General features: G+C 54.5%; 1 protein-coding gene across 2 annotated transcripts; it reads left to right on the forward strand.

Annotated features, from left to right (window-relative positions):
- Positions 1 to 3076: 3076 nt before the first annotated feature.
- Positions 3077 to 14667, forward strand: LOC144737964 (intermediate filament family orphan 2-like). 2 transcript variants are annotated; one of them, XM_078620878.1, is made up of 7 exons: positions 3077 to 3238; positions 3805 to 4103; positions 5381 to 5498; positions 5881 to 5928; positions 8363 to 8452; positions 9696 to 9826; positions 10619 to 14667. In XM_078620878.1, the coding sequence occupies exons 1-7, from the start codon at positions 3119 to 3121 to the stop codon at positions 10710 to 10712; spliced, it is 900 nt and encodes a 299-aa protein (XP_078477004.1). In that variant the 5' UTR covers positions 3077 to 3118; the 3' UTR covers positions 10713 to 14667. The 2 variants fall into 2 exon arrangements, with proteins under 2 accessions (XP_078477004.1, XP_078477003.1); XM_078620877.1 differs by having other exon boundaries at positions 5378 to 5498; positions 10619 to 14666.
- The last annotated feature ends 6049 nt before the right edge of the window (positions 14668 to 20716 follow it).

Below are 20716 nucleotides of genomic sequence, written 5' to 3' on the forward strand. Positions count from 1 at the left end.
CTCACCCACACACTCACCCACACACCCACCCACACACTCACCCACACACTCACCCACACACTCACCCACACACTCACCCACACACTCACCTGATTACTCACCCACCCACCCACCCACACACTCACCCACACACTCACCTGATTACTCACCCACACACTCACCCACACACTCACCCACACACCCACCCACACACTCACCCACACACTCACCCACACACTCACCCACACACTCACCTGATTACTCACCCACACACTCACCCACACACTCACCCACACACCCACCCACACACTCACCCACACACTCACCTGATTACTCACCCACCCACCCACCCACACACTCACCCACACACCCACCCACACACTCACCCACACACTCACCCACACACTCACCCACACACTCACCCACACACTCGCCCACACACTCACCCACACACTCACCCACACACTCACCCACACACTCACCCACACACTCACCCACCCACCCACCCACACACTCACCCACACACTCACCCACCCACCCACACACTCACCCACACACTCACCTGATTACTCACCCACCCACTCACCCACACACTCACCGACACACTCACCCACACACCCACCCACCCACTCACTCACCCACACACTCACTCACACACTCACCCACCCACCCACTCATCCACCCCCACCCCAACCGCCTGCTCACCCACCCCCACCCCTCACTCATCCACTCACACTCACCCACCCACCCCCACTCACCCACTCACCAACTCACTCACCGACTCACTCACCGACTCACTCAGCCATTCACCCACTCACCAACTCACTCACCAACTCACCCCACCCACTCACTCACTTACTCACCCACCCACTCACTTACTCACCCACCCACCCACTCACCCACTCACTCACCCACTCACTCACTCACTCACCCACTCACTCACTCACCCACTCACTCACTCATGCACACTTGTGATATGGGACTGCTATGCTGGACTCGTGGTGAGTAACCGTGGTGAGTGACCGTGGTGAGTGACTGTGGTGAGTGATTGTGGTGAGTGACCGTGGTGAGTGACTGTGGTGAGTGATTGTGGTGAGTGACCGTGGTGAGTGATTGTGGTGAGTGACTGTGGTGAGTGACTGTGGTGAGTGATTGTGGTGAGTGACCGTGGTGAGTGACTGTGGTGAGTGACTGTGGTGAGTGATTGTGGTGAGTGACCGTGGTGAGTGACTGTGGTGAGTGACCGTGGTGAGTGATTGTGGTGAGTGACTGTGGTGAGTGACTGTGGTGAGTGATTGTGGTGAGTGATTGTGGTGAGTGACTGTGGTGAGTGACTGTGGTGAGTGACTGTGGTGAGTGACTGTGGTGAGTGACCGTGGTGAGTGACTGTGGTGAGTGATTGTGGTGAGTGACTGTGGTGAGTGACTGTGGTGAGTGACTGTGGTGAGTGATTGTGGTGAGTGACTGTGGTGAGTGACCGTGGTGAGTGACCGTGGTGAGTGACTGTGGTGAGTGACCGTGGTGAGTGATTGTGGTGAGTGACTGTGGTGAGTGATTGTGGTGAGTGACCGTGGTGAGTGACTGTGGTGAGTGACCGTGGTGAGTGACTGTGGTGAGTGACCGTGGTGAGTGACTGTGGTGAGTGATTGTGGTGAGTGACTGTGGTGAGTGACTGTGGTGAGTGACCGTGGTGAGTGACTGTGGTGAGTGATTGTGGTGAGTGACTGTGGTGAGTGACTGTGGTGAGTGACCGTGGTGAGTGACCGTGGTGAGTGACCGTGGTGAGTGACCGTGGTGAGTGATTGTGGTGAGTGACTGTGGTGAGTGACCGTGGTGAGTGACCGTGGTGAGTGACCGTGGTGAGTGATTGTGGTGAGTGACTGTGGTGAGTGACTGTGGTGAGTGACTGTGGTGAGTGACTGTGGTGAGTGACTGTGGACTTGTCAGTGGTCGCTGGCTGTATCTGTCACGTTCTGCCCTCTGTTGGCCATGAATGGAATTACAACATTCACTATACAGCAGTGACTGTGTGTGTCTGTGTGTGTGTCTATGTCTCTGTGTCTATGTGTGTGTCTGTGTGTGTGTGACTGTGTGTGTGTGACTGTGTGTGTGTGTCTGTGTGTGTGTGTCTGTGTGTGTGTGTATGTGTGACTGTGTGTGTGTGTATGTGTGTGTCTGTGTCTCTGTGTCTATGTGTGTGTCTGTGTGTGTCTATCTGTGTGAGTGTGTCTGTGTGTGTGTGACTGTGTGTGTGTGTGTCTGTGTGTGTGTGTCTGTATGTGTGTGTGTGTGTGTATGTGTGTGTGTGTGTATGTGTGTCTGTGTGTGTGTATGTGTGTGTGTCTGTGTCTCTGTGTCTATGTGTGTGTCTGTGTGTGTCTATCTATGTGAGTGTGTCTGTGTGTGTGTCTGTGTGTGTGTGACTGTGTGTGTGTGTCTATGTGTGTGTATCTGTGTGTGTGTGTCTGTGTCTCTGTGTCTATGTGTGTGTCTGTGTGTGTCTATCTGTGTGAGTGTGTCTGTGTGTGTGTGACTGTGTGTGTGTCTGTGTGTGTGTGACTGTGTGTGTGTGTCTGTGTGTGTGTGTGTGTCTGTGTGTGTGTGTGTCTGTGTGTGTGTGTCTGTGTGTGTGTCTGTGTCTATGTGTGTGTCTGTGTGTCTGTGTGTGTGTGTCTGTGTGTGTGTCTGTGTCTATGTGTGTGTCTGTGTGTGTGTGTATCCGTGTGTGTATCCGTGTGTGTGTCTGTGTGTGTGTGTCTGTGTGTGTGTCTGTGTGTGTGTGTTTGTGTGTGTGTGTCTGTGTGTGTGTGTGTGTCTGTATGTGTGTGTGTGTGTCTGTGTGTGTGTCTGTGTGTGTGTCTGTGTGTGTGACTGTGTGTGTGTGTCTATGTGTGTGTGTATCTGTGTGTGTGTGTCTGTGTCTATGTGTGTGTCTGTGTGTGTCTATCTGTGTGACTGTGTTAGTGACTGTGTGTGTGTGACTGTGTTAGTGACTGTGTGTGTGTGACTGTGATAGTGACTGTGTGTGTGTGACTGTGATAGTGACTGTGTGTGTGTGTAATCTGTGTGTCTGTGTCTGTGTGTGTATCTCTGTGTGTGTGTGGTGGACACTCTGTGGTGGACTCAGCAATGGTCCGAGATGGACTCGAAGATCCATGAGAAGGCCCGCAAGGTGGACATGGACATCTGTCGGAGGATCGAGATCACAGCCAAATTGTGTGACATCGCCCAGCAGTGCAACAACGATAGAGCTTACACGGTGAGTTTCTCACCCGCTCACTCACTCACCCACTCACCCACCCGCTCACTCACCCGCTCACTCACCCGCTCACTCACCCACTCACTCACCCGCTCACTCACCCGCTCACTCACCCACTCACTCACCCGCTCGCTCACCCCGCTCGCTCACCCACTCACTCATTCACTCACCGACTCACTCACTCACCCACTCACTCACCCACTCACTCACTCACTCACCCGCTCGCTTACCCGCTCGCTCACCCACTCACTCACTCACTAACCCAATAACTCCCTCACTCACTCACTCACTCACCCACTCACTCACTCAACGCTAACCCGCTCACTCACCCGTTCACTCACTCACTCGTTCACTCACTCGTTCACTCACTCGTTCACTCACTCACCCACTAACACATTCATCCATCCAATCATTCACACACTCACCCCCTCACTCACCATCACCACCTTCCACCTCAACATTACCACCAACCACCCCACTCACACAACCATAACGCTCACCACTGCTCACCACTGCTCACCACTAGTCACCACTCCTCACCACCGCTCACCGTTTGCCCTCCGTAGTTCCCGGCGAGCCGTGGCCACGAGTTGCGCAGCAGCAGCGGCAGCAGCGCCAGCTCCGCTCCTGCCACTCCCACTCCTCCGGGCCTCCGGGCCGGTGCCCCAGAGCATTCTGGGGCCGCCGCTGAGCATTCTGGGAGAAGGGCGACACGGCGGGAGGACGTGACGGGCCGTGGCGGTGGTGAGGGCGGTGAGGGCGGTGAGGGCGGTGAGGGTGAGGACGGTGAGGAAGATGAAGCAGCAGCGGCCGCTTTCATCGCCAGCAACGTGACGGACGAAGTGAAGCAGATCATGAACCAGATGTGAGTGGTGGTGAGGGTGGTGGTGAGGGTGGTGGTGAGTGAGGGTGGTGAGTGGTGGTGATGGTGGTGGTGAGTGAGGGTGGTGAGTGAGGGTGGTGGTGGTGGTGAGGTTGGTGGTGAGGTTGGTGGTGGTGAGTGAGGGGGGTGGTGGTGGTGGTGGTGGTGGTCTGAAACCGCATTGGATTTCAGACCAGAGCGGTCCTGTACAGATGCCATATTTTCTGTCCGTCTGCGACAGCAGAGATATTGGGAAATCCAACAAGACCTACGTCTCTGCTTTATTGACCTGGTCAAGGCCTATGATACCATCAGTAGGCCTGGGCTATGGGTTGTTCTTCGTGCTTTCGGAGTCCCTGACCCTCTGCTCACGATCATTAAGGACCTTCATGATGGTGAGCGACGCTCACAACAACGAGCGGACCGCCGGGGTGGCAAAAATGCAGCAAGTTGGCACAGTAGGAGGCACAGTTGGTGCATCTACCGGTCATCTGAGTTAGTCGACCCATGGCACCTGCTGGGTCTGTCCCGAGACCTCCTGTCACCAGCGAGCCTACGACACTTCACATGGTGGCCTCAAAGTGCAAAATGGCCTGGCACAGGCGCCGTGGTGATGTCACCGTCACTTAGTGGCGAATGGCGGTTGTTGGTATTGGTGAGGGTGGTGGTGCTCGTGATAGCGGTGGTGGTGGTGAGGGTGGTGGTGAGTGAGGGTGGTGGTGGTGAGGGTGGTGGTGGTGAGGGTGGTGGTGGTGAGGGTGGTGGTGGTGAGGGTGGTGGTGGTGAGGGTGGTGGTGGTGGTGGTGGTGAGGGTGGTGGTGGTGAGGGTGGTGGTGAGTGAGGGTGGTGGTGGTGAGGGTGGTGGTGGTGAGGGTGGTGGTGGTGAGGGTGGTGGTGGTGAGGGTGAGGGTGGTGGTGAGGGTGGTGGTGGTGGTGGTGGTGGTGAGGGTGGTGGTGATAGCGGTGGTTGTGCGTGTGGTGGTGAGGGTGGTGGTGGTGAGGGTGGTGGTGGTGAGGGTGGTGGTGAGTGAGGGTGGTGGTGGTGAGGGTGAGGGTGGTGGTGAGGGTGGTGGTGGCGAGGGTGGTGGTGGTGGTGGTGAGGGTGGTGGTGATAGCGGTGGTTGTGCGTGTGGTGGTGAGGGTGGTGGCAGTGATGGTGGTGATTAACACGGTGGAGAAGTACACACAGCACACCTCCCTCCCTCCCTCCCCTCCCACCACGATCATCTCCACAACCATCATTGTCACCCCCCCCCGCCCCCCCCGCCCGCCCCCAGTAGACGTGAGAGCGTGGACTTTGAAGACGACACGGACAGCCTCGTGTGGGAGGAGATGGACGAGACTCTGCTCTTGTGGGACGACATGGGCCCCATCACCACCACCACCACCTCTCCTGGGGTCCGTCACTCCTCCTCCTCCTCCTCCTGTGTCTCTGTGTCTCTGTGTCTCTCTCTCTCTCTGTGTCTCTGTGTCTCTCTCTCTCTGTGGCTCTGTGGCTCTGTGTCTCTGTGTCTCTGTGTCTCTGTGTCTGTGTGTCTGTGTCTCTTGTATCTCTGTGTCTCTTGTATCTCTGTGTCTCTGTGTCTCTGTCAGGGGTTCACAATGGCCGTGTCGGAGACACTGAGTCTGTGTCTCAGTGTCTCTCTCTGTCTACCAGGGGTTCACAATGGCCGTGTCGGAGACACTGAGTCTGTGTCTCAGTGTCTCTGCCAGGGATTCACAATGGCAGGAGGGATCGAGCGTTGCTCAGTAACTCCCACCCACCTTTGTCTCCCTGCAGGCTTGCGCCAACTCCCTCAACAACAACACGAGTGATGGCAAGGGATGGGTGAGTGGGTGGGTGGGTGAGTGGGTGGGTGGATGAGTGAGTGGGTGGGTGGGAAAGTGGGTGGCTGTGTGAGTGGGTGAGTAGATGGGCGAGTGGGTGAGTGGATGGGTGAGTAGGTGAGTGGGTGGGTGGGTGTGTGTGTGTGAGTGAGTGAGTGTGTGAGTGAGTGAGTGTGTGTGTGAGCGAGTGTGTGTGTGAGTGAGTGTGTGAGTGTGTGAGTGAGTGGGTGTGTGAGTGAGTGGGTGAGTGAGTCGGTGAGTGAGTGAGTGGGTGAGTGGGTGGGTGGGTGAGTGAGTGAGTGAGTGGGTGAGTGAGTGAGTGAGTGGGTGGGTGTGTGAGTGGGTGTGTGAGTGAGTGTGTGTGTGTGAGCGGGTGAGTGAGTGAGTGTGTGTGTGTCGGTGAGTGAGTGGGTGAGTGAGTGGGTGAGTAGATGGGTGAGTAGGTGAGTGAGTGGGTGGGTGGGTGAGTGTGTGTGTGTGAGTGAGTGTGTGTGAGTGTGTGAGTGAGTGAGTGTGTGTGTGAGTGAGTGAGTGTGTGTGTGAGTGTGTGAGTGGGTGTGTGAGTGGGTGTGTGAGTGAGTGAGTGGGTGAGTGAGTGAGTGTGTGAGTGGGTGTGTGAGTGAGTGAGTGAGTGTGTGTGTGGGTGGGTGGGTGAGTGTGTGTGTGAGTGAGTGGGTGTGTGAGTGGGTGAGTGAGTGAGTGTGTGTGTGTCAGTCGGTGAGTGTGTGTGTGTGTGTGAGTCGGTGAGTGGGTGAGTGGGTGAGTGGGTGAGTGAGTGAGTGTGTGAGAGTGGGTGAGTGTGTGAGAGTGTGAGAGTGGGTGAGTGAGTGGGTGAGTGGGTGGGTGAGTGAGTAGCTGAGTGAGTGTGTGAGTGAGTGTGTGTGTGTGTGAGTGTGTGAGTGAGTGTGTGTGTGAGTGAGTGTGTGAGTAAGTGTGTGTGTGTGTGAGTGAGTGTGTGAGTGGGTGTGTGAGTGAGTGAGTGAGTGGGTGAGTGGGTGGGTGGGTGAGTGCGTGGGTGAGTGAGTGGGTGAGTGAGTGGGTGAGTGAGTGAGTGGGTGAGTGGGTGAGTGGGTGGGTGAGTGAGTGAGTGGGTGAGTGAGTGAGTGAGTGAGTGAGTGGGGTGAGTGAGTGGGTGTGTGAGTGAGTGAGTGTGTGTGTGAGTGAGTGTGTGAGTGGGTGTGTGAGTGAGTGAGTGGGTGAGTGGGTGGGTGGGTGAGTGAGTGGGTGAGTGGGTGAATGAGTGAGTGAGTGAGTGGGTGAGTGAGTGAGTGAGTGAGTGGGTGAGTGGGTGGGTGAGTGAGTGAGTGAGTGAGTGAGTGGGTGAGTGAGTGAGTGAGTGGGTGAGTGAGTGAGTGGGTGAGTGAGTGAGTGGGTGAGTGAGTGAGTGGGGTGGGTGGGTGAGTGAGTGGGTGGGTGGGTGGGTGAGTGAGTGGGTGAGTGAGTGGGGTGAGTGGGTGGGTGAGTGAGTGGGTGGGTGAGTGTGTGAGTGGGTGAGTGAGTGGGTGAGTGAGTGGGTGAGTGAGTGAGTGGGTGAGTGAGTGGGTGAGTGGGTGAGTGAGTGGGTGAGTGGGTGAATGAGTGAGTGGGTGGGTGGGTGAGTGAGTGGGTGGGTGGGTGAGTGAGTGGGTGAGTGAGTGAGTGGGTGAGTGAGTGGGTGGGTGAGTGAGTGGGTGAGTGTGTGAGTGAGTGTGTGAGTGGGTGAGTGAGTGAGTGAGTGAGTGGGTGAGTGAGTGGGTGAGTGAGTGGGTGAGTGAGTGAGTGGGTGAGTGAGTGAGTGGGTGAGTGAGTGGGTGAGTGAGTGGGTGAGTGAGTGAGTGTGTGAGTGAGTGAGTGTGTGAGTGAGTGAGTGAGTGTGTGAGTGAGTGAGTGAGTGGGTGAGTGGGGTGGGTGGGTGAGTGAGTGGGTGAGTGGGTGGGTGAGTGAGTGGGTGAGTGAGTGAGTGGGTGAGTGAGTGGGTGAGTGAGTGAGTGGGTGAGTGAGTGGGTGAGTGAGTGAGTGAGTGAGTGGGTGAGTGAGTGGGTGAGTGAGTGAGTGGGTCAGTGTGTGAGTGAGTGTGTGAGTGGGTGAGTGAGTGGGTGAGTGAGTGGGTGAGTGAGTGGGTGAGTGAGTGGGTGGGTGAGTGAGTGGGTGAGTGAGTGGGTGAGTGAGTGAGTGGGTGAGTGAGTGGGTGAATGAGTGAGTGAGTGAGTGGGTGAGTGGGTGAGTGAGTGGGTGAGTGAGTGAGTGTGTGAGTGAGTGAGTGAGTGGGTGAGTGGGTGGGTGGGTGAGTGAGTGAGTGGGTGAGTGGGTGGGTGGGTGAGTGAGTGGGTGAGTGAGTGAGTGTGTGAGTGAGTGAGTGAGTGGGTGAGTGGGTGGGTGGGTGAGTGAGTGGGTGAGTGGGTGGGTGGGTGAGTGAGTGGGTGAGTGAGTTGATGGTTGTCTGCGTCTGTGTCAAGGTGGACTCGGTGGAGACGGTGATCCGTGAGACGGAGTCTCTGCTGCAGAATCGAGAGAAGGAATACCAGGAGACCATCAGCCAGATCGAGGTGGACTCCCATCACCACCATCACCATCACCACCACCATCACCACTACCATCACCACTACCATCACCATCACCACCACCATCACCACTACCATCACCACTACCATCACCACCATCACCATCAGCACCACTACCATCACCATCACCACTACCATCACCACCATCACCACCATCACCACTACCATCACCATCAACATCACCACTACCATCACCATCACCACCACCATCACCACTACCATCACCACTACCATCACCACCATCACCATCATCACCACTACCATCACCATCACCACTACCATCACCACCATCACCACCATCACCATCACCACCATCACCATCACCACCATCACCATCACCACTACCATCACCATCACCACTACCATTACCATCATCATCAACATCACCACTACCATCACCACTACCATCACCACCATCACCATCACCACTACCATCACCATCACCACTACCATTACCATGACCATCACTACTACCATCACCACCATCACCATCACCACTACCATCACCACTACCATCACCATCACCACTACCATCACCACTGCCATCACCACCATCACCATCACCACTACCATCACCATCACCACTACCATTACCATGACCATCAACATCACTACTACCATCACCACTACCATCACCACCATCACCATCACCACTACCATCACCACTACCATCACCACTGCCATCACCACCACTACCTCCACTATCACAACCTCCACCACCATCCACCCTGATGATGATGCTACCGCTGCTGCTACTGCTGTTGATGCTACTGCTGCTGTTCATGATGATGCTGCTGATGCGATGCTGTTAATGCTGATGATGATGCTGATGTTGATGATGCTGATGATGATGATGATGCTGTTGATGATGCTGATGCTGTTGATGATGCTGATGCTGTTGATGCTGATGATGATGTTGATGATGCTGATGATGATGCTGTTGATGATGATTATGCTGCTGTTGATGATGATGATGATGCTGCTGGTGATGATGCTGCTGATGCTACTGTTGATGATGCTGGTGATGCTGCTGCTGATGATGTTGCTGTTGATGATGCTGATGATGCTGCTGTTGATGCAGATGGAGCTGGTGATGATGATGCTGATGATGATGCTGTTGATGATGATGCTGATGATGCTGATGATGCTGATGATGATGCTGCTGTTGGTGCTGCTGTTGATGCTGATGATGATGCTGATGATGCTGCTGGTGCTGCTGGTGGTGCAGATGGAGCTGGCGAACGCCAAGAACGACATGACGCGCCACCTGCACGAGTACATGGAGATGTGCAGCATGAAGCGCGGCCTCGACGTGCAGATCGACTCCTGCCACAGCCTCATCAGCCACTCGGCACAAAGGTGGGAGGTGCTCCCTCCCTCGCTCGCTCGCCCGCTCGCCCACCCCCTCAACCGTTCGCTCGCCCACTCACTCAACCGCTCGCTCAATCGCTCGCCCACTCATTCGCCCACTCACTCACTCACTCGCTCGCTTGCTCACCCACTCACTCGCCCACTCGCTCACCCCACTCGCTCACCCACTCGCTCGCCCACTCGCTTACCCGCTTGCTCATTCACTCGCTCACTCACTCAATCACTCGCTCACTCGCCCACTTGCTCTCTCACTCGCTCGCCCACTCACTCGCTTACTCACCCGCTCGCTCACCTGCTTGCTCATTCACTCACTCACCCACTCGCTCACTCACCCACTCGCTCACTCACTCACTCATTCACCTGCTCACTCACCCACTCGCTCACTCACTCACTCACTCACTCACCTGCTCACTCACTCACTCGCTCGCCCACTCACCCACTCGCTCACCCGCTTACTCATTCACTCGCTCACTCACCCACTTGCTCACTCACCCACTCACCTGTTCACTCACTCACTCGCTCACCCGCCCGCCCACTCAACTACTCACCCACTCAGCTTGCTTGCTCGCTCACTCACCCACTCGCTCGCTCACCCACTCGCTCACCCACTCACCCGTCCGCTCACTCACCACCTCACTCTCCTGCTCACTCACTCACCTACTCGCATACCGACTCACCCACTCACCCACTCGCTCACCCACTCCCTCACAGATAATGGTGTTAATGGTGATGGTGTTGATGTTGATGTTGGTGTTGATGGTGTTGATGTTGATGTTGCAGGAGCCCATCTCCCGTGCAGGGCTGCGTGGCGATGTTGATGGACTCCCCCGACGATGAGGATGGAGACTTCCTGCCAATCACTCCCAGCGGCTGATAACACAATCACCTCCACCATCACCACCTCCACCATCACCACCTCCATCACCACCTCCACCATCACCACCTCCACCATCACCACCTCCATCACCACCTCCACCATCACCACCTCCACCATCACCACCTCCACCATCACCACCTCCACCATCACAACCTCCACCATCACCACCTCCATCACCACCTCCACCATCACCACCTCCACCATCACAACCTCCACCATCACCTCCACCATCACCTCCACCATCACCTCCACCATCACCTCCACCATCATCACCTCCACCATCATCACCTCCACCATCATCACCTCCACCATCACCACCTCCACCATCACCACCTCCACCATCACCACCTCCTCCACCATCACCTCCACCATCACAACCATCACCTCCACCATCACCACCTCCACCATCACCTCCACCATCACCATCACCACCTCCTCCACCATCACCACCTCCTCCACCATCACCACCACCTCCACCATCACCACCTCCACCATCACCACCTCCACCATCATCACCTCCACTATCGTCATTATCATCACCAACATCACTATCAACTGCAGCAACATCATCATCACTATCATCATCACCATCACTATCATCATCATCACCATCATCACCACAATCATCATCACTATCATCATCATCATCACTATCATCATCATCATCACTATCATCATCACTATCATCATCATCACTATCATCATCACCATCATCACCATCATCATCATCACTATCATCATCATCATCACTATCATCATCATCACTATCATCATCATCACTATCATCACCATCATCATCATCACTATCATCACCATCACTATCATCATCATCACCATCATCACCATCATCACCATCACTATCATCATCATCACTATCATCATCATCACTATCATCATCACTATCATCATCATCACCATCATCACCATCATCATCACTATCATCATCATCATCACTATCATCACCATCACTATCATCATCATCATCACTGTCATCATCATCACTATCATCATCATCACTATCATCACCATCATCATCATCACTATCATCACCATCACTATCATCATCATCACCATCATCACCATCATCACCATCACTATCATCATCATCACTATCATCATCATCACTATCATCATCACTATCATCACCATCACTATCATCATCATCACTATCATCATCACTATCATCACTATCATCATCACTATCATCACCATCACTATCATCACCATCACTATCATCATCACCATCATCACCATCATCATCATCACTATCATCATCATCATCATCATCACTATCATCACTATCATCATCATCATCATCACTGTCATCACCATGTTTGTTCGTCCATTGACAATGATTCTTCCATTGGCTGAGCACTGTGGTCAGAGAGACACTGAGGGCCTGGGTTGGAGGCCTGGGTCTGGGTGTCTCTCTCTCTGAGCCTCTATCAGGGGGGTTCACGATGGCCGTGTCGCTGGGCTCGTGATGGCTGTGACCTCTATGAGAGTGCGTGGATCTCGCTCGAGCTAAGAGATCTGTATTAAACACTGTAGGAATATAGCCTATACTCTTCAGGTGTAGCAATTCTAAACCCCCTTTAGCCTAACTGCACTAACAATTCCCAAACCATATGCATTGCTTATGAAATGAATGCCTTACTACTCATACAGTCCTAGTTGCCGCCCCCTGCTGCTGCTGCTGTTGCCTGGAGACTCAGGGAGACCAGGTCTCAGGGTCTTGAGACTCGTAGTGTTGAGACTCAGGGTCTTGAGACTCGGGGAGACCAGGTCTCAGGGTCTGGAGAATCAGGGTTTTAAGACTCAGGGTCTTGAGACTCGGGGAGACCAGGTCTCAGGGTCTGGAGACTCAGGGTCTAGAATCTCAGGATCTTGAGACTCGGGGAGACCGGGTCTCAGGGTCTGGAGAATCAGGGTCTAGAATCTCAGGATCTTGAGACTCGGGGAGACCGGGTCTCAGGGTCTGGAGAATCAGGGTCTAGAATCTCAGGATCTTGAGACTCGGGGAGACCAGGTCTCAGGGTCTGGAGAATCAGGGTCTAGAATCTCAGGGTCTTGAGACTCGGGGAGACCAGGTCTCAGGGTCTGGAGAATCAGGGTCTAGAATCTCAGGGTCTTGAGACTCGGGGAGACCAGGTCTCAGGGTCTGGAGAATCAGGGTCTTAGGACTCAGGGTCTTGAGACTCGGGGAGACCAGGTCTCAGGGTCTGGAGAATCAGGGTTTTAAGACTCAGGGTCTTGAGACTCGGGGAGACCAGGTCTCAGGGTCTGGAGACTCAGGGTCTAGAATCTCAGGATCTTGAGACTCGGGGAGACCGGGTCTCAGGGTCTGGAGAATCAGGGTCTAGAATCTCAGGATCTTGAGACTCGGGGAGACCGGGTCTCAGGGTCTGGAGAATCAGGGTCTAGAATCTCAGGATCTTGAGACTCGGGGAGACCAGGTCTCAGGGTCTGGAGAAACAGGGTCTAGAATCTCAGGGTCTTGAGACTCGGGGAGACCAGGTCTCAGGGTCTGGAGAATCAGGGTCTAGAATCTCAGGGTCTTGAGACTCGGGGAGACCAGGTCTCAGGGTCTGGAGAATCAGGGTCTTAGGACTCAGGGTCTTGAGACTCGGGGAGACCAGGTCTCAGGGTCTGGAGAATCAGGGTTTTAAGACTCAGGGTCTTGAGACTCGGGGAGACCAGGTCTCAGGGTCTGGAGACTCAGGGTCTAGAATCTCAGGATCTTGAGACTCGGGGAGACCGGGTCTCAGGGTCTGGAGAATCAGGGTCTAGAATCTCAGGATCTTGAGACTCGGGGAGACCGGGTCTCAGGGTCTGGAGAATCAGGGTCTAGAATCTCAGGATCTTGAGACTCGGGGAGACCAGGTCTCAGGGTCTGGAGAATCAGGGTCTAGAATCTCAGGGTCTTGAGACTCGGGGAGACCAGGTCTCAGGGTCTGGAGAATCAGGGTCTAGAATCTCAGGGTCTTGAGACTCGGGGAGACCAGGTCTCAGGGTCTGGAGAATCAGGGTCTTAGGACTCAGGGTCTTGAGACTGGAGGAGACCGGGTCTCAGGGTCTGGAGAAACAGGGTTTTAAGACTCAGGGTCTTGAGACTCGGGGAGACCGGGTCTCCAGGTGTATAGACTCGGGGAGACCGGGTCTCCAGGTGTAGAGACTCGGGGAGACCGGGTCTCCAGGTGTAGAGACTCGGGGTCTAGAGATCAGAGTCTGCAGACCCAGGGTCTCTACACCCTGGGTCTGCAGGCTCAGCGAGACCGGGTCTTTAAAACTTTAAACTTCCATTGATTTGCACTTAAATACGACTCTACCTAAGCCACGTGTAGCTCACCGGCGGGTACCGGTGGCTTACCGGTTAATGCTGTTGGTGGCTTACCGATTGGTGGTACCAGATGCTCACCGATTGGTACCAGATGCTTACTGATTGGTGGTACCAGATGCTCACTGATTGGTACCGGATGCTCATCAATTGATACCATAGGCTTACCGATTGGTGGCAACAGACGCTTGCTGATTGGTGGTAAAAGATGCTTGCCGTTTGATGGTACCAGAGGCTTACTGATTGGTGGTATCAGAGGCTTTGGCTTTTTGATGGTACTCAAGGCTTGCTGATTGTACTCGAGGCTTGCTGATTGGTGGTACCTGTGTCTGTCTGCATGGTACCTGTGTCTGTCTGCATGGTACCTGTGGCTGTCTGCATGGTACCTGTGGCTCTAGCCCTGTCCCTAGGACTCCATTTGGGGGTGACCCCGGTTCCTGGTGGCCGCTCTCCCCAACCTTGAACCTCAAAGCGGCCTCCTCTGTGTGTAGCCCAGAGCTCGACCCACTCACCGCCTCCTCCTCCTCCCCCTCCTGGGGCTGTCGTCGTCCCCCCGAGTCCCTCACCCCGAGTCCCTCCCCCCGAGTCGTCGTCCCCCCCCCCCCCCGCCAGAGAACCGGGGTTGAGAGTCGATGTTCAGACTTCTCGTCCCCCTCTTGGCCCCTCCCCCAGGGCCCCCCCCCCCCTCCCCCAGGGGTCCCTCCCCCCTCCCCCAGGGCCCCCCCACCTCCCCCAGGGGTGGTAGTGGCCTTCGGCCTTTCCCGTCGCTGGGTTTGAACACGAGGCCTTGGCGGTGGTGGTGGTGGTGGTGATTGTGGTGATTCTGGTGATTCTGGTGCCGGTGGTTGCGGTAGGAGCGGTCGTGGTGGTAAAGTTCAAGTTGCACGCAACCGAATTGAGGTGCAGGTGTTTATGATAGCGGTTACTATGATGGCGGTTTCTGTAGTTGGTAAAAACAGGTTGCACGCAACTGATTGCTCGGGCGTGGAGCCATCCGTCTTAAGAAACCCATTGCAGAGACCCCCCCCCCCCCCCCCACATATACGCGGATCGGTTGCATGCAACTTGGTTGTGTGCAACCGATTGCTCGGGGCAACGAGCCAGCCGTCTTAATTAGCCCATTGCATAGACCCCCCCACCCGCCACCACGTATAAGCGATTAGGTTGCACGCAACCAAGTTGCACGCAACTTATTGTGGGGGCGTGGACCCGGCTGAGTAGCGGTGGCGGCTCGCTCGAGGTTCTGGTTGTTGTTGTTGTTGCCTTGCGTTGTTCTGGGTTCCCCCTCTGCTGCCTCCCCGGCAAACTTTTTTTGACGGTGCCTGTGGCACCTCTGGCTCATTGATTGAAGACGCCGCAGGCTTACCGGTTGGTGGCTTCAGAAAGCTTAACGATTGCCTTGCTGAAAGATGTTTGATGGTGCCTGTGGCTCGCTGATTGATGCTAACTGTGGCTATCTGATTGATGGTAATTGTGGCTTTCTGATTGATGGTAACTGTGGCTAGCTGATTGATGGTAACTTTGGCTAGCTGATTGATGGTAACTGTGGCTCGCTGTTTGATGGTAACTTTGGCTAGCTGATTGATGGTAACTGTGGCTAGCTGATTGATGGTAACTTTGGCTAGCTGATTGATGGTAATTGTGGCTAGCTGATTGATGGTCACTGTGGACAGGGCAGCCCCCAGGTCCCGATCTGCTTCGAGGTCTTCATCCGGTGGCGCCAAATTTGCTTTTGTGGACCCAGCTGCCAAGAAGCGGGTTCATGGGGGTCAGCAGTGAGATTTGTGAAAAGAAACAAACTCCACCGGCCTGCCGTGGTGGTGGCCGTGCTGGTGGTGGTGGCCGTGGTGGTGGTGGCCGTGGTGGTGGTGGCCTTGGCCGTGGTGGTGGCCTTGGTGGTGGTGGCCGTGGTGGTGGCCTTGGCCGTGGTGGTGGTGGCCTTGACCGTGGTGGTGGTGGCCGTGGTGGTGGTGGCCGTGGTGGTGGTGGCCGTGGTGGTGGCCGTTGTGGCCGTGGTGGTAGCCCTGGAGGTGGCAGTACAGCGAGTGAGATTTACCGACGCCAAACTCTGTTCTCGGCTCGCCAGTTGAGGGTCAAACATCTCCAACGTAGCAGCAGCAGCAGCCCGCCACCTCCTCCTCCTCCTTACAGACGAACTCCTGAGACTCGCCGTGGCTTTCCTGCGGCCGCCGTGTCGATGACGGAGCTCCTCGCCTCCCTACAACGGCCACTTCAGGCGCCGTCTTCTGTGCACGTTAAGAAGGCAGCTGCTGCCCCTGCTGCTGCCGCTGCTGCTGCTGCCGCTGCTGCCGCTGCTGCTGCCCCTGCTGCTACTGCTGCTGCTGCTGCCCCTGCTGCTGTGCGGACTCCAAGAGGGGGACCCAGCACTGGCCAAAGTGTCAAGAAGGGGGGGGGGTCCAGCATTAGCCGTCTGGAACGTTCTCTTCCTACGGAAGCTCAGCACTTAAATGGTCATCTAGACCGGCAAACTAATTTCTTTCGAATCGCTGCTGCTTGTTGTTGTGTTTAATTTGTTGTCCTTCCCCCCGCACCTCCGATTCGGCACGGTCGGCTACGTACGGTGGTGGTGTGACACAAGTTCAACGTGCAGACAAAAGCCGCGTATTTTTGTACCTGAAATAAGCTACTTCGTGAGTCGAACGTCGCCAATTCGGAGGGGTAGCCAAAGGTTGTTCCCCCCGCCAGTGTTAATGTGGCACCGTAGGGCCTCGCCTGCGTTTGTGTTGTGTGGGGTGGGGAGCGGTGGTGCAGCGGTTAGCGCTACGCTGCGCTACGAACCCGGCGACCCGAGTTCGATTCCCGCTCACGGCCAACACCGGTGACAGCGATTAGCTGAACCGGCCCTGGGCCTCTCCTAGGTCCACTCAGCCTCAAATAAGTAACTGGTGCGGTGTGTAGTAAACATCGTCACTGTGGTTACAAAGGCGGCCCGGGCGCGGTGTTGGCCACCCACCCCCTCGTGTGCCACAGTGCCAGCCTTCATAGGTGCTACTCGCTAACAGCACTTGCCCCTATAGCCTGTTAAGGCTACACAGGGGAGCTTTGTGCGGTGTGGGGGTGTCTATGGGGAGGGGGCTCCAAATGGCTGCCATGTGAATTATGCAATACTCTATAATCCTATCCTCACGACTACTCTCGACTATTCACGACTACTGTGCCTGGTGTAGCTGGCGGTCGCGTTGGTTAGGAGAGAGCGGAGTTCCAAAGAAACTCCGCTCTGTGCTGTGGTCGTGGTCTCTTCTTGGTCTGGCGTTTTTTTTTTAATTGCTGAGTTTATAAAATAAAAACGGATGGAAACAAACGTGAGAATTAACATTATTGTGTTGGTGTCATTATTTGCTACTTCTTCGTGTTGTTGTTTATGACCCAGCGGACCAGGCAGCGTTGGCTGGGTCACGTAGCCCACGTGCCCAGCCACCGCATGCCCAAGGAGCTAACCGGATAGAGGGGGGCTGAAGGGGCACGGCACGGGCTGGCTAAGAGGTGGACTGATGGGTGAGTGGGTGGGTGAGGCAGCAACGTCCACCCGTTCCTCCCCCTCCTCCACGTCGGGCTGCTCTTGCCCCGGCAACCGCCGACGGAGAGTCCCTGGGCCCCCTCGGTTGGCGCCGTCCCTGTACGGGACACATTGTCTTCTTGGTTCTTTCGGTAAAGTCACGTAGAATGGAAATAATAAAATAATAAAAATAAAACATAATAAAATATTTCTCACGACGTTTCGGCCACAACGCAAGTAGCTGTCCTCAGGTGGAGAACAAGTCTGTCGAGGAGACAGAGTCTGTTTCCTCGACAGACCTGTTCTCCACCTCGCGGAAACAGACTCTGTCTCCTCGACAGACCTGTTCTCCACCTGAGGACAGCTACTTGCGTTGTGGCCGAAACGTCGTGAGAAAGAACCAAGAAGATGAATCCCTGCAGTCACGAAAGCTTTAAATCAGGACACATTGTGTTGCTGGCCGGGAGTTTAAAACACGCACGCGGCCTGCGCGCACAGCAGCAGCTGCCGCTAGCAAAAAGGCCGCAAACCGCGCCACCACCTGCGCAACAACTGTCTACGCGCCGGCCTCGAGAGGTTCAAGATGGTGACCGAGCGCGCGGTCCTCCTACGGTGGCCTCGCAGGTGGCGCAAAATGGCTGCCAGTGCAAAATGGCCGCTGATGCAAAATGGCCACACCGGCGCTCGACCACGCACACAATTGGCTCGTTCCACGCGCACGTGGCGGCTACCTCGCAATCACCGCCACGCGTTCACCCGCTTCTGCGCGCACTTTTCTTTACATTCCTCTCGCTCACCCCCCCTCCTACACCCTCCATTTATTTCCCCCTCCATAGCCTCTTCCCAAACTCTACCGCCCTAACTCTCGGCGTTACCTTCGATTCCACTCTCTCCTTCACTTCCCACATTGCCAATACCACTCGCACGCGCCATTACCATCTGTACAACATCAGGAAAATCTGCCCGCTCATCACTACCACTGCTGCCAAACTCCTCGTGCACTCCCCCTTGTCTTCAATCGTCTGCATTATTGCAACTCACTCCTGTTCGGTCTCCCTGCTTAAGCCTTTATCCCTCTCCAACACATCAAAACGCAGCCGCACGGACTGTACTCAACCTTCCATGCACACCTCACTGCTCTCCCCTCCTTCTCTGGCTTCCCGTCTATCTCCGCAGTCTCTTTAAATTCCTCCCTCGAGTATTCAACGCTGTGCACCGTCTCGCCCGCCGCCCTCTCTTCTCCCATTTCTTTAAATGTCCCGTCACGCCCCCTGCGATCTCAACATTCCCGTCTCCTTGCTGTCCCATCGCCTCCTTGCGCCCGGTCTCACTCTCGTTCTTGTTCTCTTCTTGGCCCGTTGCACCCTGGATCAAACTCCCACTCACACCCTCGCTTGCCACCCTTCGCTCGGCCCTCAGCTCCTTTCTATTCTCGATCGCTTTTTCTAAAACCCTAAGACCCACCACCGAAACCTAAAACCCACCAAAAATCCAACAAAAAACAAAACATTTAAAATACCCCGGCAATCTCACGAACCGAAAAAGAACTGAAAGAAATCGAAAAACCTCAAAAACTCTCAAAAACCCCGAACCCCTATATATTACATTAATAGTGGGCAATTTCACTATGAAATGTTCACGTCTGAAAAGCAAATCGGCCGACTAACCTATGCAGTTTTTGGCAAAATTGGCCAAATTTTCACAGCTCTATTTTTCAACAAAAAGTGCATTCCTCGGTTGTGTTTAGCCTTAGAATCTTATCTATAACATTTAAAGTGGGAAATTTCACCTTGAAATTTTCACGTCCCAAAAAGCAAATCGGCATACTAACCTATGCCGTTTTTGGCCAAAATTGGACAAATTTTCAAAACTCTATTTTTCAACAAAAAATGCATTAATCGGTGGTGTTTAGCCTAAGAATCCCATATATTACGTTAAAAGTGGTAAATTTCACCAAGAAATTTTCACACGCCAAAAATCAAATCTGCATAATAACCTATGCCATTTTTTGGCCCAAATTGGCCCAATTTTCACAGCTTTATTTTTCAACACAAAGTGCATTCCTCGGTTGTGTTTAGTCTTCGAAACCTATAAATTCCGTTAAAAGTGGGACATTTCACCATGTCGGGGAGACAGACCTGGTTTTCACCTGAGGACGGCTGCTTGCGTTGTGGCCGAAACGTCGTGAGAATTATTTTATTATGTTTATTTTTATTATTTTATTACTTCCCTTCTACGTGACTTTACCGAGAGAACCAAGAAGATGAATCCCTGCAGTCACAAAAGCTTTAAATCGAAAAAAAAATACAGCCAATTGATTTTGGAATTAAACCTTTGTTGGAAAAATGAATTAAATAAAAGCTTCCGACATGGAGATGCCGGGGATTGAACCCATGGAATCACACATGCAAAGCATGCGCTCTCCCACTGAGCTACATCCCCACCACGCTGGCAGCCAGGTAGCCAGCCCCCTTAGCTATCGGCCCCTCCCCTTACCCCCCCCTCCCTCAGGCCCCTCCGCTGACCCCCCCTCCCTTAGGCCCCTCCCCTGACCCCTCTTCCCTTAGGCCCCTCCCCTGACCCCCTCCCCCCCATATCCTTAGGCCCCTCCCCTGACCCCCCTTCCCTTAGGCCCCTCCCCTGACCCCTCCCCCCCATATCTTTAGGCCCCTCCCCTGACCCCCCTTCCCTTAGGCCCCTCCCCTGACCCCTCCCCCCATATCCTTAGGCCCCTCCCCTGACCCCCCTTCCCTTAGGCCCCTCCCCTGACCCCCTCCCCCCCATATCCTTAGGCCCCTCCCCTGAACCCCCCTCCCTTAGGCCCCTCCTCTGCCCCCCCCCCCCAGGCCCCTCTCCTGACTCCCACCTTCCTTAGGCCCCTCCCCTCTCCGTACCCGGCAGTAGGTCTCCACCAATCAAAAAGCTGTTAATATTATATATTTATTTATGCACGACAGACAGACAAAAATCACTGGTGGGCAGTGTGGAACATATTGTTCCTACCTGTAAAATGAATTCCTCGGTTGTGTTTAGCCTTTGAAACCTATATATTCCGATAAAAGTGGGAAATTTCACCATGAAAATGTCAAGTTAAAAAGAGGCAAATCGGCATACTAACCTATGCCATTTTTGTGCAAAATTGGCCAA

Source organism: Lampetra planeri, chromosome 76, assembly GCF_965212315.1.
Source record: "Lampetra planeri chromosome 76, kcLamPlan1.2.h2, whole genome shotgun sequence".
NCBI classification, from domain to species: Eukaryota; Metazoa; Chordata; class Hyperoartia; order Petromyzontiformes; family Petromyzontidae; genus Lampetra; species Lampetra planeri.